Source organism: Megalops cyprinoides, chromosome 1, assembly GCF_013368585.1.
Source record: "Megalops cyprinoides isolate fMegCyp1 chromosome 1, fMegCyp1.pri, whole genome shotgun sequence".
NCBI classification, from domain to species: Eukaryota; Metazoa; Chordata; class Actinopteri; order Elopiformes; family Megalopidae; genus Megalops; species Megalops cyprinoides.
Genome location: NC_050583.1, coordinates 473634 through 493901, shown reverse-complemented (window position 1 = coordinate 493901; position 20268 = coordinate 473634). Strand labels below are relative to the sequence as shown.

At 50.0% G+C, this 20268-nt stretch overlaps 1 protein-coding gene across 2 annotated transcripts in view; it reads right to left on the bottom strand.

Moving 5' to 3' along the window:
* The window catches only part of LOC118773348 (zinc transporter ZIP11), a 92501-nt gene that overhangs the window by 70720 nt on the left and 1513 nt on the right, over nt 1-20268 (bottom strand). For both annotated transcript variants that reach the window (XM_036522244.1, XM_036522253.1), the window contains exons 3-4: nt 19448-19486; nt 13060-13218 (exon numbers count right to left, since the gene is read on the bottom strand). In XM_036522244.1, coding sequence (XP_036378137.1) covers nt 13060-13218; nt 19448-19486 — 198 coding nt within the window. The remainder of the gene's footprint in view (nt 1-13059; nt 13219-19447; nt 19487-20268) is intronic.

Below are 20268 nucleotides of genomic sequence, written 5' to 3'. Positions count from 1 at the left end.
AGGAGGAGCTCTCTGCAGCCAATGACAGCGAGCGTCTCTCATTAAAGGAGGAGCTCTCTGCAGCCAATGACAGCGAGCGTCTCATTAAAGGAGGAGCTCTCTGCAGCCAATGACAGCGAGCGTCTCTCATTAAAGGAGGAGCTCTCTGCAGCCAATGACAGTGAGCGTCTCTCATTAAAGGAGGAGCTCTCTGCAGCCAATGACAGCGAGCGTCTCATGAAAGGAGGAGCTCTCTGCAGCCAATGACAGCGAGCGTCTCTCATTAAAGGAGGAGCTCTCTGCAGCCAATGACAGCGAGCGTCTCTCATTAAAGGAGGAGCTCTCTGCAGCCAATGACAGCGAGCGTCTCTCATTAAAGGAGGAGCTCTCTGCAGCCAATGACAGCGAGCGTCTCTCATTAAAGGAGGAGCTCTCTGCAGCCAATGACAGCGAGCGTCTCTCATTAAAGGAGGAGCTCTCTGCAGCCAATGACAGTGAGCGTCTCATTAAAGGAGGAGCTCTCTGCAGCCAATGACAGCGAGCATCTCTCATTAAAGGAGGAGCTCTCTGCAGCCAATGACAGCAGCCCATGGCATCACAGCCTGAGGAGTGCAGCATGTTTAAGCAGAAATCGAACACATCTGAGTCCCTCCACTGAGGAGATCACCCAAAACCCTCACCCACCAGCATTAATGCATCAGAAAATGACCGTCTGCAGTGACACGCCCCATCTTTACTGAGAGAGGCAGATATTCCCTGTAAAGCGAACAGCACTAAGGGACTGTATTGTGTGTGTGTGTGTGTGTGTGTGTGTGCGCTGTATCTTGTCCTAAGGTAACCTCCCCTGCACTTACAGCTCTAACACAGACACAGACACACCCACACACACACACCCACACACACACACATCCTAGAAACAAGTAAAAAGCCCATCTTTTGACCAAGGTTTGGTTGATACAGCTGCACTTCAGACACTATTTGACAAATTTCAAAATCTGACAGATCTGTCACGTTGCTTTAGAAACTCATATATTCAAGTACTTTATAACCTTTCAAACTTTTGAAACTGCAATAAAAATGTATTTGACCATTTTAAAGACATACATTACTCTTATTACAGTGAGGCTGATGTGTGAGCTGTGTGATTAAACTGTTCTGATGCAGATTAAACTGTTCTGATGCAGATTAAACTGTTCTGATGCAGATTAAACTGTTCTGGCGCAGATTAAACTGTTCTGGTGCAGATTAAACAGTTCTGGCGCAGATTAAACTGTTCTGGCGCAGATTAAACTGTTCTGGCGCAGATTAAACAGTGCTGGCGCAGATTAAACTGTTCTGGCGCAGATTAAACTGTTCTGGCGCAGATTAAACAGTGCTGGCGCAGATTAAACTGTTCTGGCGCAGATTAAACTGTTCTGGCGCAGATTAAACAGTGCTGGCGCAGATTAAACTGTTCTGATGCAGATTAAACTGTTCTGGTGCAGATTAAACTGTTCTGATGCAGATTAAACTGTTCTGGTGCAGATTAAACTGTTCTGATGCAGATTAAACTGTTCTGATGCAGATTAAACTGTTCTGGTGCAGATTAAACAGTTCTGGCGCAGATTAAACAGTGCTGGCGCAGATTAAACTGTTCTGATGCAGATTAAACTGTTCTGATGCAGATTAAACTGTTCTGATGCAGATTAAACTGTTCTGGTGCAGATTAAACAGTTCTGGCGCAGATTAAACTGTTCTGGCGCAGATTAAACTGTTGTGATGCAGTCATATCTGCCTCCTTGCAGCTCAGGAACCGCCACAGCCCGTTTCTCAGGGCCACTGCATTCCCTGGCACAGCTACAGGGACAGACTGATCTGGGGACAGTTTCAGAAGCAGCCGAAATGCTGCAGACGCCCTGCAGACGCCCTGCAGACGCCCTGCAGACGCCCTGCAGACGCCCTGCAGACGCTGTCATTCAGCTGCGCTCCCGTTCCCCTGACACGCTCACTGAAACATTCAGCATTTAGCACTTTCACTGCTGCATGCGGTAGCTGCTTAGACGACAAAAACACCATGACAAAGTTCAATTTATGGCACACAGTGGGGGAGTGAGGCAGGTACACTGAGGCAGAGTGAGGCAGGTACACTGAGGCAGAGTGAGGCAGGTACACTGAGGCAGAGTGAGGCGGAGTGAGGCAGGTACACTGAGGCAGAGTGAGGCAGGTACACTGAGGCAGAGTGAGGCAGGTACACTGAGGCAGAGTGAGGCGGAGTGAGGCAGGTACACTGAGGCAGAGTGAGGCAGGTACACTGAGGCAGAGTGAGGCAGGTACACTGAGGCAGAGTGAGGCAGGTACACTGAGGCAGAGTGAGACAGAGTGAGGCAGGTACACTGAGGCAGAGTGAGGCAGGTACACTGAGGCAGAGTGAGGCAGGTACACTGAGGCAGAGTGAGACAGAGTGAGGCAGGTACACTGAGGCAGAGTGAGGCAGGTACACTGAGGCAGAGTGAGGCAGGTACACTGAGGCAGAGTGAGACAGAGTGAGGCAGGTACACTGAGGCAGAGTGAGGCAGAGTGAGACAGGTACACTGAGACAGAGTGAGGCAGGTACACTGAGGCAGAGTGAGGCGGAGTGAGGCAGGTACACTGAGGCAGAGTGAGGCAGGTACACTGAGGCAGAGTGAGGCAGAGTGAGACAGGTACACTGAGGCAGAGTGAGGCAGGTACACTGAGGCAGAGTGAGACAGGTACACTGAGGCAGAGTGAGACAGAGTGAGGCAGGTACACTGAGGCAGAGTGAGACAGGTACACTGAGGCAGAGTGAGGCAGGTACACTGAGGCAGAGTGAGACAGGTACACTGAGGCAGAGTGAGGCAGAGTGAGACAGGTACACTGAGACAGAGTGAGACAGGTACACTGAGGCAGAGTGAGGCAGAGTGAGACAGGCGTGACGAGGCAGAGTGAGGCAGGTACACTGAGGCAGGTACACTGAGGCAGAGTGAGGCAGGTACACTGAGGCAGAGTGAGGCAGGTACACTGAGGCAGAGTGAGACAGGTACACTGAGGCAGAGTGAGGCAGAGTGAGACAGGTACACTGAGACAGAGTGAGGCAGAGTGAGGCAGGTACACTGAGGCAGAGTGAGGCAGAGTGAGGCAGGTACACTGAGGCAGAGTGAGGCAGGTACACTGAGGCAGAGTGAGGCAGGTACACTGAGGCAGGTACACTGAGGCAGAGTGAGGCAGGTACACTGAGGCAGAGTGAGGCAGAGTGAGGCAGGTACACTGAGACAGAGTGAGGCAGGTACACTGAGACAGAGTGAGACAGGTACACTGAGGCAGAGTGAGGCAGGTACACTGAGACAGAGTGAGACAGGTACACTGAGGCAGAGTGAGGCAGGTACACTGAGGCAGAGTGAGACAGGTACACTGAGGCAGAGTGAGGCAGAGTGAGGCAGGTACACTGAGACAGAGTGAGACAGGTACACTGAGGCAGAGTGAGGCAGGTACACTGAGGCAGAGTGAGGCAGAGTGAGGCATGTACACTGAGACAGAGTGAGACAGGTACACTGAGGCAGAGTGAGACAGGTACACTGAGGCAGAGTGAGGCAGGTACACTGAGGCAGAGTGAGGCAGAGTGAGGCATGTACACTGAGACAGAGTGAGACAGGTACACTGAGGCAGAGTGAGGCAGGTACACTGAGGCAGAGTGAGACAGAGTGAGACAGGTACACTGAGGCAGAGTGAGACAGGTACACTGAGGCAGAGTGAGGCAGGTACACTGAGACAGAGTGAGGCAGGTACACTGAGACAGAGTGAGACAGGTACACTGAGGCAGAGTGAGGCGGAGTGAGGCAGGTACACTGAGGCAGAGTGAGACAGGTACACTGAGGCAGAGTGAGACAGGAACACTGAGGCAGAGTGAGACAGAGTGAGGCAGGTACACTGAGGCAGAGTGAGGCAGAGTGAGGCAGGTACACTGAGGCAGAGTGAGACAGGTACACTTAGGCAGAGTGAGACAGAGTGAGGCAGGTACACTGAGGCAGAGTGAGGCAGGTACACTGAGGCAGAGTGAGGCAGGTACACTGAGGCAGAGTGAGGCAGGTACACTGAGGCAGAGTGAGGCAGGTACACTGAGGCAGAGTGAGGCAGAGTGAGGCAGGTACACTGAGGCAGAGTGAGGCAGGTACACTGAGGCAGAGTGAGGCAGAGTGAGAAGGTACACTGAGACAGAGTGAGGCAGGTACACTGAGGCAGAGTGAGGCAGAGTGAGACAGGTACACTGAGGCAGAGTGAGACAGGTACACTGAGACAGAGTGAGACAGAGTGAGGCAGGTACACTGAGGCAGAGTGAGGCAGAGTGAGAAGGTACACTGAGGCAGAGTGAGGCAGGAACGCTCTGCTGGATTGGCAGGGAGGTCCAGCAGGAGCTGTATCTGCTGAAGTGACAGATGTCAGAATTGGGCTCTGTCACCCTGCCAGTGAGTCCTGCCCCCCAGACTCTGCCTGCTGAGTGGGAGAAGCTTAATTGCTCCCAGTGGGAGGCAGATTAGCTGTAATTGGGCTCATTCCCTGCTTGAGGAGGAAGGATTTAGCTTTAGCTCCTTTCAGGAGGTGATCAGCGGTCCCCCACCAGCCTGAGCCCGGGAGCAGATTCTCCACACCTCCTCAGACGGCCGGGCCAGCGCTGCTGAGGCTGCCGGCCTTGCTGTCATCCTCATGCCTTCAGAGCGGAATGTGAGCACAGCAGCAGCGCCATGGAAACGCTGGAACACAGAGTCCGCGCCGTTAACGAGACACAGCACGTCCAGCATCCACACAGAGTCCGCGCCGTTAACGAGACACAGCACGTCCAGCATCCACACAGAGTCCGCGCCGTTAACGAGACACAGCACGTCCAGCATCCACACAGAGTCCGCGCCGTTAACGAGACACAGCACGTCCAGCATCCACACAGGGAGCATCAGGACGCCAAACAGCCTTCGCACTCACGGACACACCGGGTCACGCTGCTGTAGCGGGCTCCAATCGGACTCAGAACACAACAACCAGCCTGACTGAATCACCATCACCATCATCATCATCATCACCAATCTGTCATTTAACACTCCTGCTTAGCTTCTGAGCTTCCCATATGATGCGCATACAGGTGAGTATTTCCTGCAGTGGGTGCGGACACTTGCAGCCTGGTCCAGCCCCTGCAGTGGGTGCGGACGCTTGCAGCCTGGTCCAGCCCCTGCAGTGGGTGCGGACGCTTGCAGCCTGGTCCAGCCCCTGCAGTGGGTGCGGACACTTGCAGCCTGGTCCAGCCCCTGCAGTGGGTGCGGACATTTGCAGCCTGGTCCAGCCCCTGCAATGGGCGCGGACGCTTGCAGCCTGGTCCAGCCCCTGCAGTAGGTGAGTCTGTGGCCTTCCTTCCTCCCACTGTCGCCATGTCAACAACTTGACCCCAGGACCCTGGAGGCGAGGTAACTATGGTAACCAACAGGCGCTTGGCCACTCGGCTTTGCTCGAGCGCTCTTCAGATTGATCAAGATACCCACGATCCTCCACTCCATCTGAGCCCGACAATGGAATCCATCTGTGGCCCGACGCGAGTAAACCCTCCACATCGCGGCCGCGTCAACTTTACAGGAGACCACAAAAACGGTCAAAAAACCATTTTTCATGAAAAATGAGATAGTGGTGGATTCAAATTCCTAAAGTGCTTATCTATCATCCCCCTTCTTTTTGAAACTGAAAGTTATCTGTAAATATGAAAAAAAAACAATAAATACCAAGGCAAGTTGGTCCTCCGAGAACGGACAGGGGAGAAAACGTCGTCAATTTCCTATAATGTTGCATTATTAAAACAAGCGCTGGCATATCATATGCTTCCGTCTTTTAATACAGTCATGCAGTTCAAGATCACCCTCTCACATTCGCTGTGGTGTCAATTTGCAACACAAAGGCATTTTTATAAAAATGTAATTTAAACAATACTGGATTTATGACTGAAACCATAAGGAATGGCCTTCTATGGTGGGAATGTTGACAGCTTTCTTCTTCTGTGGAGGGAGTTTCGATTGGTTTCTTCTTTTGTGGTGTCGTAACACAATGCTGAGCATTCATTGGTTCTTGAAGGGGATCAGATGCACTTTGTCCTGTCTGACTCGGAAGGTGAGGACAGCAATGACGAAGAAAGCATTCCGGACTTGAACAAAATTATGGTTTGTGAAAGTGATCACGAAGCGGATTTCGAAGAACCATCAGAGGATGTACCGTTCGCTGTTGTGACTGACAAAGCTGAAGATGCCATCAAGTTTGTTGACTTCATTGACTCCGAGTGTGACCAAAAAATTGATACAATCCTCAATTTCAACTGCGGTTGCGATAGAAGGCGAAAAGAAAACTCAAAACTCAGATACGAATCCTGTACAAAGAAACTGTCTTACGAACGCATATACGAACTACGCAGTATGATCAGCGCGTTGTCACAGTCGGAAAAGGACATGTTCATCATGGGACAACTTTTCAGTAACGGGAGAAGGAGTGACATGACGAACGACAACAAACGAATTGCCACCAAGAGAAAGCATCAGTGGACTCAGTATACTATTGTACTGTATGGGTGTACTGTACTTCGTATTTTATGTCATGTATGTTGTGAAATTGTTTTAGCATTTCAATAAAAGTTTCTTATTCACAAATTCAGAGTATCATAGCTCTTCTTTCATGTGCCTAGAGAAACACTGTGGCTGAAACAATTGCTAAACTCCATGTAGTCCTCCCAGGTAGTCCTCCAACTATGCAAATGACACCCACAATGAACAATGGCAAGGATTTTCCAACCATCAGCAGCCATTAGTCCTCCAGCTCATAGTCAATTGCATACTGGGATAGCTTGTCTGTCACAGCTGGGTAGGTGAGAATGACAGCAGAAGAGAAAAGGGCTGATTTCTCAGAAGTGTGGCTTGCAAAGTCATGATGTTCTATTGAGCATTATGGCCAAAATATGGTCAATCTTGGCAAGTGATGCTTCATTTTGTAGCTCTGAATCTGTACTTTATCATCTTGTGATAAAACAAAAATGGCAATTTTGCGAATGTGCCCCTAAATCATGCCTGTGGTCACATTTTCCCAGAGACATCAAGGATCCCCTGAGCTTTGCAAAGGGGATGCAGGGAGAAAATCCACCAACCACTTCACATTCTGATTTCATGCCTTTAAAATGAAAAGCAGTGATGGAAAGAGGTGAAAAGTGCAACACTGATTGCAAAAAAATTCTTTAAAGGGTTCATTAGTCATTGCACAGGACACTGTGTGTGTGTGTGTGTGTGTGTGTGTCTGTGGTGTGTGTGTGCATGTGGATATAGCAGACCTCAAGTCAGTCTGACTCAAGTCACAACTTCAATGACTTGCGACTTGGACTTGGTTTTGAGGTTAAGTGACTTGGACTATGTTTCCAAATTGCTAACTGTAATAATCAATATGCGATAGACACAAACTGTAAATTCTACATTGTTATTCTGCAATATCATTTTCAGCGGCATCTTCCCAATCGCCCTGTTGCAACAGCTCAGCTGGAGTGACGCGTCATTGACGTTTGCTTAGGGAGGAGCAGGAATTTTCCGCGCTGACAACACAGATTCGCCTGTCTCTGTCAGACGGAAAACGCAGGAAATAGCGCAGTGTGCACAACCTGCAAAACAAAAACTGCAGACGAATTCAGAGCAGCGTCAATGTTGCTCGCTGCGGGTCCTGCACGCATCCTGACAGCTACATCCATTTGGGTTCAACTAATCCAAGCTACACAATTTAGCCAGACCAGGTAACATTACATTAGAAATCCACTATCTTGCTAATCCAGCCAGTCTTAAATGAATCAGTTGCTGAAATGTTAAACAAGTCAGCTCTCTAGCAAGGGTTTCAACCATAGCTTCCTAAACATATTTAATGTTTTTCAGTCCCATGTACAAATTCAACAGAACGAAGGAGAGTATCTGTACAGAAGTGTATTCGCCAAGAGTCACGTTAATCAGTGAGGCACCTGTTTTGTAAAGTAAGTAAAATGAGAGAAATGAGCTATTTCTTTTAAATAGACTTGGGGAAATGATAACCATAATGACTTTAATTGACTTTTTCATCTTTGTTACTGGGTGAAATTTAAGTTTTTTTTCTTCCTCATTTCAGGACTCAACCTTCAGACTGAACTTCAGGCTGGACACACTCCTCAGACCTGTGACAGACCGAAAAACACACACACACACCCTCCATCTAACCTGAGAGAGCTGTACGGTACAATGAAGAGCAGGACCAGGGACAGCAGTCACTCATACACACACACACACACACACACACACACACACACACACACAGACACTCACACACACAGACACACAGACACTCACACACACACGCACGCACGCACGCACGCACACACGCACGCACGCAGGCTTCAAGTCCATACGCCCATAAGTCCATAACACTTAAAACTCCCCAAGTGTCCGTGTGCATGAGGGGCCTTTGTTTTAATCTCGTAAAGATGTGAGAAAGAGCAAAGAGCTGGGTACAGCGCCAGGCTGAGCGACGGGCAGCTACCAGCACCTCCCACAGTGCCATGCTCAGTGCCGGGCACACCATCATCAAACAGTGGGCCCCACGGATACCGTTGCCATGGAGACTCCTGGGACTACGCGCAGTCTGTGGACAGGTAGCACATAAAGAGCTCGTTTCTGAGATACCCTTTACAGAGTTTTCTCGACAGGGTCACTCGCCACTCTTTTGTAAGAAAAAGTAAACTATCAAGACTTACTATGTTAGTCAAAGAACGCAAAATACAATATGCCCAATCGCACAGCCCTTTCAGCCCAGGTCTTATGGGTTTCTTACTGTAAGCCAATATCAGGACCCCCTGCCATTTTAAAGGTGCAAAATCTCAGGTTGGTTATCTCTGCAACCCCTGGGTGTCCAATCATGAAATACACAAGACAGTACAAATTCTACTGAGGAAAGTTTTGGATTGACTCAACAACTGACCAGCAAGTGTTGATCTGAGAGGTAGTTACTGTCACATTTTGCATATTTTGACAGCTGGCTCTACTACTGAATGAAAGCTCTGGAGACACTGACCACGCTGAGTGAAGACCCAGCAGACGAATGAAGATCATGTTCCGAAGGACACACACCGTGGGAGAGAGGACACCTCTCTGATTCTGAGTGGCTGCGCGAGTAGGTTTGCTTTTTGATTTGATTGCACATCCTGAGCAGTCAGTTCCACATCCTCCTCATCAGAAAAGCAGCACTTTTCCCTGGAGAATGAAGGGGGGATGGCGGAAAACACAGAAAACCAGCTGAAAAACACAGAGATCGTTTCTTCAGTAAAAGCCTTACAGGCAGTAAACTGGATTTCACACGTTCAGACGGCCAATCGCACGACGAGGCCACGCCCATCCTCCCCCGGCAACGCCGTATCCCAGCGGGCTGCGGAGCGCGTGACCTTTGACCTCAGCGCAGCAGGGGGTGTGCGAACCTGGGAGGGGGGCGCTGGGATGACGGTGTGCCAGGGCAGCTGCCGTCCCTCCTGTACCCCCGGAACGCCGGGGAGAGAGACAGCTGTGCAAACAGCAGGCGGCCCTGAGGCCCCCGGGGGGACAGGGCACCAACGGCAACACGGCCATTCATCTGCTCTGCCACTGACCTCAGATCAGCTCACACCGCAGGCTGCGGCTGGGAAGAGCAAACCGCCGGAGGATGAAGATGTAAAAAGTGACGCTGTGACTGTAGGAATGCAGGGAGAGCAGCAGCACACTACAGACTGAGACGCTCTGAGACGCACTGAGACACTCTGAGAGGCACTGAGACGCTCTGAGACGCTCTGAGAGGCACTGAGACGCTCTGAGACGCTCTGAGACGCTCTGAGAGGCACTGAGATGCTCTGAGAGGCACTGAGATGCACTGAGAAGCTCTGACACGCACTGAGAGGCACTGAGGCGCTCTGAGACGCACTGAGACGCTCTGAGACGCTCTGAGACGCTCTGAGAGGCACTGAGAGGCACTGAGACGCTCTGAGAGGCACTGAGAGGCACTGAGACACTGACACGCACTGAGAGGCACTGAGACGCTCTGAGACGCTCTGAGAAACACTGAGAGGCACTGAGACGCTCTGAGACGCTCTGAGACGCTCTGAGACACTGAGAGGCACTGAGAGGCACTGAGAGGCACTGACGCACTGAGAGGCACTGACACGCACTGAGAGGCACTGAGACGCTCTGAGATGCTCTGAGACGCTCTGAGATGCTCTGAGAGGCACTGAGACGCACTGAGACGCACTGAGACGCTCTGACAGCTTATGTGGCTCAGTGGGTCTAGACTTGTGACAAGGCTGCAGGTTCATATCCTATGTGAGACACTGCTGTCAGAAAAAATATCCGGGGAACAGCAAGCTAACGCCCCTGAGCCTGAGCGTCACCTGCTAACGCTGTGTACAGAGAGAGCGTGAGGCTTCCGGAACAGTCTCAGCTCCCATCTCTGAGCTAATGTCGCCGCCACTCCCACACACTCCCACACACACACACACACACACACACACACACACACACACACACACTGCACACACACTGCACACACACTGCGCACACACTGCGCACACACTGCGCACACACACACACACACTCCCACACACACACACACATACACTGCACACACACTGCACACACACTGCGCACACACTGCGCACACACACACACACACACACACACACACTGCACACACACACACACACACTGCACACACACACACACACTGCACACACACTGCACACGCACACACACACACACACACACACTCCCACACACACACACACATACACTGCACACACACTGCACACACACCACGCACACACTGCACACACACTCACTGCACACACACTCAGACGCACATTCACACTCCCACACATACATGCATGCACACACACACACACACACACACACACTCCCACACACACACACACACACACAAGCACACACACTCACACAAGCACACACACATACATGCACACACACTCCCACACACACACTCCCACACACACACACACTCACACACACACACAAATCCAATACTGCACTGAATCCAATACTGCATTATGAAAGGAGGGAGGAGGAGTGGTGGCTCCTGTCTGAACTCGTCCTGCTGGAGCTCAGCTCTGTGAGCATTGTGGGGTTGCTGGAATAGAGGAGAAGAATAGGGCTGCGGAGAAACACCCCCCCCTCACGCTGCCCGCCGCGCAGACAAATCACTTCTGGGGGAAAAATTTAACAAGTGTGGAAGTAAAAAATATTTTATGACCACGAGTTAACATTAACATCAGTTAACAGGCTCCCTTCACTTTCTGCCACTGATTGTCCAGAGTCAACAATTCTGTATTTGTTTTTCTATGTTTCTGATGCTTGTTTGTAGCCGATGTCCTGTGAAAGATGAGTGTGTGCAACCTGCTGCACACTGCTGCACAGCCCCCATCACCACAACATCAGCAGCATCACAGCAAGCTCCGCCCCTCATCACCACAACATCAGCAGCATCACAGCAAGCTCCGCCCCTCATCACCACAACATCAGCAGCATCACAGCAAGCTCCGCCCCTCATCACCACAACATCAGCAGCATCACAGCAAGCTCCACCCCCCATCACCACAACATCAGCAGCATCACAGCAAGCTCCACCCCCCATCACCACAACATCAGCAGCATCACAGCAAGCTCCGCCCCTCATCACCACAACATCAGCAGCATCACAGCAAGCTCCGCCCCTCATCACCACAACATCAGCAGCATCAAAGCAAGCTCCACCCCCCATCACCACAACATCAGCAGCATCACAGCAAGCCCCGCCCCTCATCACCACAACATCAGCAGCATCACAGCAAGCTCAGCAGAGAGGGCCACGACTACCAACACTGCAGCCGTTACACACACACACACACACGCACGCGCACACAGACACGCACACACGCACACACAGACACATGCACACAGACACGCACACGCACACAGACACGCAAGCACACACACACATGCATACAGACACAGACAAGCACGCACACACACACACACACGCACACACACGCACACACACGCACACACACGCACACGCACACACACACGCACACACACACACACACGCACACACACACGCACACACACACGCACACACACACGCACACACAGAGTCCAGGCCTGCTGGCAGTAGGCTAAGGTGACACAGTGAGTGTATCATCATCTTGTGTAGAGAGCGTCTCCACAGTCCTCTGCAGAGCCACTTCAGCACCTCAGCAGACACACACCAGCAAGGCGGCCACCAAACACACCGCGTCAATCTTAGGGACCAAAAGCAGCTCTCTCTCTCTCTCTCTCTTTCTCTCTCTCTGTCCCTAAGGGACCAAAAGCAGCTCTCTCTCTCTCTCTCTTTCTCTCTCTCTGTCCCTAAGGGACCAAAAGCAGCTCTCTCTCTCTCTCTCTCTTTCTCTCTCTCTGTCCCTAAGGGACCAAAAGCAGCTCTCTCTCTCTCTCTCTCTTTCTCTCTCTCTGTCCCTAAGGGACCAAAAGCAGCTCTCTCTCTCTCTCTCTCTTTCTCTCTCTCTGTCCCTAAGGGACCAAAAGCAGCTCTCTCTCTTTCTCTCTCTGTCCCTAAGGGACCAAAAGCAGCTCTCTCTCTTTCTCTCTCTTTCTCTCTCTCTGTCCCTAAGGGACCAAAAGCAGCTCTCTCTCTCTCTCTCCCTCTGTGCGCTGTGTTCGGGCTGTGTATGCACTGTGTTCGGGCTGTGTATGCGCTGTGTTCGGGCTGTGTATGCGCTGTGTTCGGGCTGTGTATGCGCTGTGTTCGGGCTGTGTATGCGCTGTGTTCGGGCTGTGTATGCGCTGTGTATGCGCTGTGTTCGGGCTGTGTATGCGCTGTGTTCGGGCTGTGTATGCGCTGTGTTCGGGCTGTGTATGTGCTGTGTTCGGGCTGTGTATGTGCTGTGTTCACGCTGTGTATGTGCTGTGTTCACGCTGTGTATGCGCTGTGTTCGGGCTGTGTATGCACTGTGTTCGCGCTGTGTATGCGCTGTTTCTGCGGTAAACTCACCAGCAGGGGCATCGCCAGGTCAGCCAGATACACGAAGGCAGCGCCCAGTGTGAATCCCACGGCGACGGGGACGAAGGCGAAGGACCCGTACTTCCCAGAATCCTCAGCCATGTCAATGGCAGGGGCAAGCAGGGACCAATAGGAGGCTGCCAACATCACCTGTGCGGACGAAAATAACACAAAGATGCATAAATGCATAATATCACAGTGGCAGTGCAGGCAGTGCTCTGAGCGAGAAAAGGAGGCAGCATCGTACAGCCCTGCAGGGTCTCTCGCCCTGGGCTTTGTGACTCACGCTAGCTTGCACCTCGCCTGGCCAACTACTGAAACTTGGTCATGCAGCACTTCTGACAGTGTTGACTCCTTATAGTTTTTTGCTTGTGTTTTGTGCTTGTAAGTCACTTTGGATGAAAGCGTCGGCCAAATGAATAAATGTAAATGTAAATGGAACTTGCAGAATGAAAATCAGATCAGCTTAATGTACAATTGTTGATTCCAAAAAAGGAGGGAAATAAAGGGAAAAAAATCAAATAGATGAGCAAAGCCTAAAGAGGTTTCTGACTGCAGCCAGGCTGCACAGACTAAGATGGCTTTATCTCCACACACACCCACCCACACACGCGCACACACACATGCACACACACACAGATCAGCTCTCTAGTGGATATGACTGTGATATCATCCCACATTCCGCACTCTGCTGTATTTTGCTCCTGTTTGATCTCATCGCTGATTTAGTCTCATGAGTGACAGCAGGTATGAAAGGAGACAGGAGAAGCATTACAGTCACACAGTCATGATGCGTTACAGGTGCCTGAACAGCAGTGCTGGCTGCACAGTGACACCACTGCAGTGTATTACCCAACGACACAAACTGGCAGTGAGAGGCAGCCAATCACGGGCCGGGAACACAGCATTCACACAGAAAACAGCAGATTCAACCCTCCGACAGCAGAGGCCTCAGGAGAAGATTCTAGACACTCCCTCACACTTCTGCTTCTCAGATCAAAGTGTTTGCTGCGCTCAGCTATTCCTCTGTTTGACAGCCAGCCTCACTGGAGGCCTGGCTTCCCCTGCAGAGACAGGCTGCCCACTCCGGGTGCGAGGCGCGTCTCATTCCGACGCACTCCACCACAGGCACGGTGCGTCACGGAGCAAAGGGCTGAGAGACAGAGAGGCCGGGGGTAAACCGCAGACGCGCACTGGCCCTCAGGCAGTTCCCTGCGGCCTGTTCCAGGTGGTGCCGCACGCTTTCACCTCAGAGAGCGCCGATGCTCCTGTGAAGCTGTTTTTGTGCTTTCAGACGACAGGAGCCACCGGACCTCACAGGGCTCAGGGGAGTGGCACTGGCCCCGTTTCCCACAGTTCACTGCGTACGTAATGCTCTGACACCGGCTGCACCGTGAGGGGAAAGGCAGGAATATGTAATCATGTTACTTATACAACTTACACTTATACTCATAGGTCTCATGTCAGAGTAGCCTAGGCTTTGCAGAGCCATTTTCACATATTTACAACTTTTACATTTTTTCTTTACTGCATAATATTCTTCTAGCTGTCAATCATAAGGAGAGTAGTGGTAAGAACGCTCCATCCACGGATCCCAGGTTCAAATCCTACATGTGACACTGCTGTTGCCATGGTACTGTAATATCCTGGCGAATAGAAGCCCATGGTCACACTGCAATTATGATGGAGGTAAAGGAGGAGGTGGAAAGGAGAGTCTGACCCCTCTTCCAGCTATGTCTGACACACAAAGTGTGAGGTCTTCCCAGACACACTCCACACCCCAAAGAGTGCCACATCCATTAGGCCGAAACACGCCAGGAAGGTGATGAATGCCTACTTCACTTTTTAAAACCTTCAATTAAAAATGTAATTTCCATTTTAATTTTTTTTCTGTCTTTAACAGATGAGTATTAGCATAACAAACCAGCCGCTGCTACGTGTCAGCCTGACCCTAATGAAGAGAAAAAACACTCAATGAAGCAGCAAACACAAAGACAATTCATACAAAAACTGGACCTTTATTACTCACACGCTCTCATCTAATGCCAGTTCCAAGCTCATGGTAAAACACATAAAGTGGCCAGCAGCTCCTCAGTCAGTTCCTGCAGACTCTCCATCACAGATCCCACACGGCCTTCTCACAGAAATAAACCACTCCTCAATCAGCAGATAGGTAAATACGCAGTAAAGTTGTGTATTTTTACCTGTCCCAGAACTGACCCCATTCCCAGCGTCCCCCCCCCCCCCCCCCCCCCCCGGGTAATCACCCCGGAGTGACAGCTGGTATGTGCTGTAGCTGGTGATTAAGTTCTGCTTCCTGTGAGAAGCTGATTGGTCATTACCTCCTCCACGCTCCCCTGGGGGGTGACATCGTCAGAGAGAGAGGACTCACTGTGCACCCCCAAAACAGGTGGCCCCACTTACAACAGCCTTTAAATACACACACACACACACACACACACACACACACACACACACACACACACACACACGCATACACACAGGGTATGACATAACACCCCATATTACACACTAATCGGAGGTTTTCCAAAGGCATCACGTGAAGTTTTGTTGCTCACAAAGTGACACAAAGTCCAGAGGAGCGGTCAGACATTCCTGCTCAGTGCATCTGACTCTGAAACAGCAATCGCACAATCAACACAGAAAGCATCTGACTCTGAAACAGCAATCGCACAATCAACACAGAAAGCATCTGACTCTGAAACAGTAATCGCACAATCAACACAGAAAGCATCTGACTCTGAAACAGCAATCGCACAATCAACACAGAAAGCATCTGACTCTGAAACAGTAATCGCACAATCAACACAGAAAGCATCTGACTCTGAAACAGCAATCGCACAATCAACACAGAAAGCATCTGACTCTGAAACAGCAATCGCACAATCAACACAGAAAGCATCTGACTCTGAAACAGCAATCGCACAATCAACACAGAAAGCATCTGACTCTGAAACAGCAATCGCACAATCAACACAGAAAGCATCTGACTCTGAAACAGCAATCGCACAATCAACACAGAAAGCATCTGACTCTGAAACAGCAATCGCACAATCAACACAGAAAGCATCTGACTCTGAAACAGCAATCGCACAATCAACACAGAAAGCATCTGACTCTGAAACAGCAATCGCACAATCAACACAGAAAGCATCTGACTCTGAAACAGCAATCGCACAATCAACACAGAAAGCATCTGACTCTGAAACAGCAATCGCACAATCAACACAGAAAGCATCTGACTCTGAAACAGTAATCGCACAATCAACACAGAAAGCATCTGACTCTGAAACAGTAATCGCACAATCAACACAGAAAGCATCTGACTCTGAAACAGCAATCGCACAATCAACACAGAAAGCATCTGACTCTGAAACAGTAATCGCACAATCAACACAGAAAGCATCTGACTCTGAAACAGCAATCGCACAATCAACACAGAAAGCATCTGACTCTGAAACAGTAATCGCACAATCAACACAGAAAGCATCTGACTCTGAAACAGCAATCGCACAATCAACACAGAAAGCATCTGACTCTGAAACAGCAATCGCACAATCAACACAGAAAGCATCTGACTCTGAAACAGCAATCGCACAATCAACACAGAAAGCATCTGACTCTGAAACAGCAATCGCACAATCAACACAGAAAGCATCTGACTCTGAAACAGTAATCGCACAATCAACACAGAAAGCATCTGACTCTGAAACAGCAATCGCACAATCAACACAGAAAGCATCTGACTCTGAAACAGCAATCGCACAATCAACACAGAAAGCATCTGACTCTGAAACAGCAATCGCACAATCAACACAGAAAGCATCTGACTCTGAAACAGTAATCGCACAATCAACACAGAAAGCATCTGACTCTGAAACAGCAATCGCACAATCAACACAGAAAGCATCTGACTCTGAAACAGTAATCGCACAATCAACACAGAAAGCATCTGACTCTGAAACAGTAATCGCACAATCAACACAGAAAGCATCTGACTCTGAAACAGCAATCGCACAATCAACACAGAAAGCACAGCAGAGCACGATGGGCTTCTTCCGTACAACTTAAATCATCTGGTCCTGATGTGTCCTTTACCACTGCAGCAGAGCTCCTGAAAAGTGATATTTATTAAAAGTGATAATTATTTATTTACTGCCGTTGGCTGTGCCGTTACTCACAAGCTGGCTTTGTGCCGCCCTGTCTGCCCTGCTCGAGGTGCCCTCTGGGAAAGGGGTAGCTGGCAGGGGCCAGATTGTGGGCTGCCGTATAAGGCCAGGTGGAGCTGCTCACCAGCACAGGGGACAGCATTGAAGCGGGGCGTCTGTGGTCAGACAGAGCTGCTCACACAGAGAGCCTCCTGTAAAAACCCGCTGAACACAGAGCTGCAGACGGAGACGTGCTGCTGCATCCACGCATTTACACTCACACACACGGGGACGTGCTGCTGCATCCACGCATTTACACTCACACACACGGGGACGTGCTCCTGCATCCACGCATTTACACTCACACACACGGAGACGTGCTCCTGCATCCACGCATTTACACTCACACACACGGGGACGTGCTGCTGCATCCACGCATTTACACTCACACACACGGAGACGTGCTCCTGCATCCACGCATTTACACTCACACACACGGAGACGTGCTGCTGCATCCACGCATTTACACTCACACACACGGGGACGTGCTCCTGCATCCACGCATTTACACTCACACACACGGAGACGTGCTCCTGCATCCACGCATTTACACTCACACACACGGAGACGTGCTGCTGCATCCACGCATTTACACTCACACACACGGAGACGTGCTGCTGCATCCACGCATTTACACTCACACACACGGAGACGTGCTGCTGCATCCACGCATTTACACTCACACACACGGAGACGTGCTGCTGCATCCACGCATTTACACTCACACACACGGAGACGTGCTGCTGCATCCACGCATTTACACTCACACACACGGAGACGTGCTGCTGCATCCACGCATTTACACTCACACACACGGAGACGTGCTCCTGCATCCACGCATTTACACTCACACACACGGAGACGTGCTGCTGCATCCACGCATTTACACTCACACACACGGAGACGTGCTGCTGCATCCACGCATTTACACTCACACACACGGAGACGTGCTCCTGCATCCACGCATTTACACTCACACACACGGAGACGTGCTGCTGCATCCACGCATTTACACTCACACACACGGAGACGTGCTCCTGCATCCACGCATTTACACTCACACACACCCCTCCTATCAGCCTCAACTACTAACCCCTAACCTCTAACCCTAAGCCCAACCCCAACCCCTAACACCTGACCCCTAACCTCTAACCCTAACACCTGACCCCTAATCCTAACCCTAACCCCAACCCCAACCCCAACCCCTAACACCTGACCCCTAACCCTAACCCTAACCCCTAACCCTAACCCCTAACCCTACACTTCTATTGCAGTGAATTTTGCTTCACTCTCATTCAGGTTGTATGGGGGCAAAATCAGAGTGAATTTCATCCCCATACAACCTGAATGAGACGGAAGCAAAATTCGCTGCAATGGAAGTGTAGGGTAACCCTAATCCTAACCCCTAACCCTAAACCCAATCCCTAAATTTAACCCCTAACCCCTAACCAATCTCCCCTCTTCTGCTGATGAGGTTATCACAACAGGGAAAACACCTCCAGTTCCCAGCAAGTAAGCACTAAGCAAAGCAAGCCCAGACTTCACAAACCAGTTATATCAAAATGACATGCATAATTTGGCATTATAAATTATTTAAATCAGCCATAGAAGCTCAGAAATCTGAAAAAGACAGCATAAAATTAGTTTTCTTAGTATTAACAGACACCAAAAGCAACAGGTTCAAGACTATATTCACCTTTCAATGAAATAAATGAGTATATCTTATTCTTCATAAAAACTGAATGTTAGCACGAACTTTGCTTTGTTAAACTCCTATACTCTACAGGCAATAAAGATTTGTCTTTTCAGACCACTGCTAAAAAAAAGATCAGAATATAAAAGAAATATCCACAAAAACCGCTACAAAAAGATCAGGTCTGTCTTCTCACCAGACCACAAAAGCAGAAAAAAACCAACTTTCACAGAAAAGTTACTGCAGAGTTTCAGACACAAGACCACAGCTAAAACTCCAGCGATAAACTTGCAGTTTCAAAGAATTTCGAAGAGCCTCAACTCCGTGGCCCCTCTCTCTTTTTGAAGAGGCCCGGCGTCAGGGCAACGCGCGTCCCAGCATCAGGGCGATGTGCACCCTGGCGTCAGGGCAACGCGTGAGGTGCAAAAGCGCTCCTCAGAAGCTCCTCCAGACTCACCCCTGCAGCAAAGCCCAGGCTTCCATCCAGAATCCGCTTCTGTGAAGAACAAACACACAAGACAGAGAGACGTCACTCAGCCGGCCTGCACTGTTTATTCATGAGGCACACAGAGCTACGCCCAGCCTCACCACAAACCCGGCGTCTCTGTGCAGCTCTCACGGGGGCAGGCTCCTCCGCACATTAATGCTGCCCTGAGATATTTACACAGACATCACAGACACTTACAGACACAGACAGATATTTACACAGACATCACATCAGACTCAAATGCTATTAGATGCAATGCCATGTGCTAATCTGCTTTAGAAATAACAACGCAGCATGTGATTATGAAAATAGCACTATATCTCAGTCCTGTAATTTCATTTTGATTTCAGCAAGTACACAGAGGCTGAGGAGTTCTCCCGGGGTCAGCTGCAGAGAGAGGCACAAGGCTAACTATTTGAGCACGACCTCAGACAGCACATCATAGAAACATTCTGCTTCACTGTACAGCTGACCCCTCATACGCTGGGGACATGGGGACTGCCCAGATATGTGAATTAACACCACATTATGCTAATATAATAAAAACAAGTAGCCCCACGATTGTGCTAATATTATGGTAATTATTATGCTAATAGAAATAATAAATGATAAAACAGTCTGCGCTTCCCTGTAGGCCAAGCTCTGGGGATGTTTTGTGACAGTCCATGTGCCTGTTTTTCCGCCACTCATATCTTTAATGATCACTCATTTAAATCTTTAAATGAGGCACCGAGCCCCCTGTCCCAGCCCATCCTGACACTATAGAGGGCAGCTAACCTGTGCCTCCTGTG